This window comes from Cynocephalus volans, chromosome 15, assembly GCF_027409185.1.
Source record: "Cynocephalus volans isolate mCynVol1 chromosome 15, mCynVol1.pri, whole genome shotgun sequence".
Lineage (NCBI taxonomy): Eukaryota > Metazoa > Chordata > Mammalia > Dermoptera > Cynocephalidae > Cynocephalus > Cynocephalus volans.
The window spans coordinates 96,380,139-96,383,729 of NC_084474.1; the positions used below are offsets into that span (position 1 = coordinate 96,380,139).

General features: G+C 62.3%; 1 protein-coding gene across 1 annotated transcript; it reads left to right on the top strand.

Annotated features, from left to right (window-relative positions):
* Positions 1–2,441, top strand: LOC134363941 (cytochrome c1, heme protein, mitochondrial). The gene is made up of 7 exons (XM_063079777.1): positions 1–167; positions 766–962; positions 1,045–1,171; positions 1,253–1,410; positions 1,496–1,656; positions 1,937–2,037; positions 2,139–2,441. The coding sequence occupies exons 1-7, from the start codon at positions 39–41 to the stop codon at positions 2,241–2,243; spliced, it is 978 nt and encodes a 325-aa protein (XP_062935847.1). The 5' UTR covers positions 1–38; the 3' UTR covers positions 2,244–2,441.
* Positions 2,442–3,591: the final 1,150 nt, after the last annotated feature.

Here is a 3,591-nt window from a genome sequence, read left to right on the forward strand (position 1 = left end):
GGCCGACGGGAGCGGCGGCCGCGCTGAACAGGGCCAAGATGGCGGCGGCGGCGGCGGCGCTACGCGGGACGGTGCTGGGCCCGCGGGGCGCGGGGCTCCCGGGCGCGCGGGCCCAGGGTCTGCTGTGCGGCGCGCGGCCCGGGCAGCTCCCGCTGCGGACGCCTCAGGTGAGCGCTAGCGCGGGCCCGGGCCGCCGCGTGGGCCCGCAGCCCCCTGAAGGTCACGGCGGGGAGGCTCCGCGCGCGGGTCGGGGCAGCCGGGGAGCGCTCTCGGCCGCCCGGCGCTCCGCTCCTCCGGACCCCCGCTGCCCGGCGCCCACTGCTCCGAACGGCCGGGCGCCGTCCCGAGCGCGGGGGGCGGCGGGCGGGCTCGCTGCCTGGTCGAGGCTGGGGATGTCCCCGGAGGGCGCGCCCAGGACGGCCCCCGTCGCCGGCTGTCCGGACCGGGCCCGTGTCCCAAACTGACCCCAGCCTGATCTCGGCCAGCTGCTTGTGACCTTGGCCTGCCCCGACACCCCCGTTCACTGTGGCCTGATGCCCGGCTCAGGATCCGGGAACACGGTCGCACCCCGTCCTCAGAGCCGAGTGACGTCTGAGGGGTCGGCAGCCCAGAGGGCTGCGGCGGGCAGTGGGCAGGGCGTGCTTCTGGCGTCCTGCAGGCGGCGGCCAGTGCTGGGTGGACGAGCGGGAGAGGTGGGCGCTGAGAGCCAGATCCCCAGGTCGGGCCGGGTGGTGTGCTGGCGGGCGCTGAGCGGGGCTCTTGCAGGCAGCGTCCTTGTCGTCCAAGTCTGGGTTTTCTCGCGGCCGGAAGGTGATGCTCTCAGCGCTGGGCATGCTGGCGGCGGGGGGTGCAGGGCTGGCAGTGGCTCTACATTCTGCTGTAAGTGCCAGTGACCTGGAGCTGCACCCTCCCAGCTTTCCGTGGTCTCACCGTGGCCTCCTCTCTTCCTTGGACCACACCAGGTGTGCGGCTGGCAGAGGGAGTTTCTGGGTGCACTGGGTGGGGTGGAATCTTCCATGTCCCTAACCCTTTACCTCTCTTTAGCATCCGGAGGGGTTTCCAGGTATATAAGCAGGTGTGCTCCTCCTGCCACAGCATGGACTATGTAGCTTACCGCCACCTGGTGGGCGTGTGCTACACGGAGAATGAAGCTAAAGCCCTTGCTGAGGAGGTAGGCCTGGGGATGCGAGCCCAGGGCTTGGAGCTCCCACTGTAGTAGGATGTCACGGTTGTGATGGGCTCTTGGTGGCAGGTGGAGGTTCAGGACGGTCCCAATGACGATGGGGAGATGTTCATGCGGCCAGGAAAGCTGTCCGACTACTTTCCCAAACCGTACCCCAACCCTGAGGCCGCACGAGCTGCCAATAATGGAGCATTACCCCCTGATCTCAGCTACATTGTGCGTGCTAGGTATGTGGGCTGCCCACGGGGTGGTGCTGGCGAGGGGAAGGTCTGACCCGTGCCAGGAGCTAAGAACCCATGGCTGTGGTCCCAGGCACGGTGGTGAGGACTACGTCTTCTCCCTGCTCACTGGCTACTGTGACCCACCCACTGGGGTGTCGCTGCGAGAAGGCCTCTACTTCAACCCCTACTTTCCTGGCCAGGCCATCGGCATGGCCCCTCCAATCTACACTGAAGTCTTGGAGTTTGATGATGGTGAGAGGCCTCTACCCCGAAAGTGGGTATACGGAGTCCTCCTTCCTCACCCCCAAGGGTGTTTCCCCTACATTCCTGGGCCCAAGAGGTCCTGCCCCCTTGTGGCTGGGGTGTTGTCTGTGTGTGTCAGAGGTGGGTTTTGGGCAGTCCTGTGTGTGTTCTGTCCTTTTGAAACCTTGGGTAGGGTCCAGTCTCTGCTCGGTAGAGGGACTGCATTGAGGGTTATCCCAGATTGGGCACGAGCCCCAGGAGTAGCCCTCACGACTTGTCCCTCGCCTAGGTACCCCAGCTACCATGTCCCAGGTAGCCAAGGACGTGTGCACTTTCCTGCGCTGGGCATCTGAGCCAGAGCATGACCATCGCAAACGCATGGGGCTCAAGGTGAAAGCGTCAGGCAGGGCCCACAGTGGGTATTGCAGAGGGGCTGGGGGCTGGGCAAGGGTCCCTCCTGCTTCCCTTCTCTGAACCTGCCTTGTTCCCAGATGTTGATGATGATGACCTTGCTGGTGCCCCTGACCTATGCCATGAAGCGGCATAAGTGGTCAGTCCTGAAGAGTCGGAAGCTGGCATATCGGCCACCCAAGTGATCCTGTACATCTGCCTGCCATCCTGCCTGAAAAGGATCTCAAGCCCAGGAGCCATCTTGGGCCTGTTCAGGCCTCAGCTGGCCCACTCGGCCAAGCCGCTTGTCATCTGGGACAAGAGTGGGGTGGACAGAAGACGAGGCTCAGCTCCTGATCCTCCTTCAGCTCCCATCATGGGAATAAATTAAGTTTCTCAATGTACACATTTGAGTGAACATGTGAAAGGAGTACAGGTTTGCAGGGGACTTTGGTATTAAAACCTTTGCCCTCACAGAGCTCCCAGGATGTCCCATGCAGTGTGGCCAGTGCTGCACTGCACTGACTGGTAGCTCAGAGCCCAGACAGTACTGAGTGTGGAACAGAAAGCAGAGACGTAGCTGTTTGTTAGAGGAGGTGGTAGCAACCAGCAGAGTGGGGCGTGTCTGGGAAGAAGTGACAAGGGCCTAGCCAGGCACCCAGGGGCTTGCTGCAATGAGCAACCAAGTGCCAGCGTGTTGAGCTGCTTGGCCTCCATCTTGAGGGCAGTGGGGAGCCCCCAGCAGCATCTCAGCAAGGGAAAGGCCTGGTCTAGAGCAGGTGCTATCTCTGGGATGGGCCAGTTGGGGCTGAGCCAAGCAGCATCTGCGAGAGGAGAGATGGCTCCCAACCATGTTAAGGAATCAGAGATAAGTAGGCAGAGGAGGGCGCCTGAGATGTCCCCTGGTATCTTGGCTGACAGCTGGAGGTACCGTCCACTGAGAAGGGTCACACTAGGAGGGGGGTGTCAGAGTATTTGTCCTGGAATGGTACCTTCCAGCAGCATGGCTGTCAAGTGACAGGAGGGTTGCTGAGATTTGACCTTGGCAGTAGCACAGGGCCCTGGCTTGGGATTCTTAGCTCCTGAGCTTCCCTTGCCCCTGACAAGGGAAGAAAACACCCATTTCCATTGTCAGTGTCATCCCAGATGGAGCAGCCAGGGAGAATGGTGAACACAATTTAGGGAGGGCAAAAGCAGAGTGGCAGGAAGGTGGTGCAGATGGAGCTGAAGGCAGAGGAAGAGAGGTGTGGGCCTGAGGACCAGGGTGGACAGCAGGAGGCAAAATCAGTGGTACGGGGCAGGGCTTGCAGAGCTGGGTTCAAATGCAGACAAGTCGGTGTCAGCAGCCAGGAAGGCCCCTGTAGGCCTCTGGGGTCTGGGAAGAGGTCCCAGTGTCATGCTCCTATGACCTCTGGGCCTCAAGGCCACTCTTCAGTTGCTGCCTAGGCCTGGCTGAGGGAGTCCCACCTGCTGAAGGCCAGGCCTGCCCCACTTTCCACTTCCCTGCATCCTTGGGTGAACTGGGGCAGGTCTGCTCAGAGACAGTGACACGGC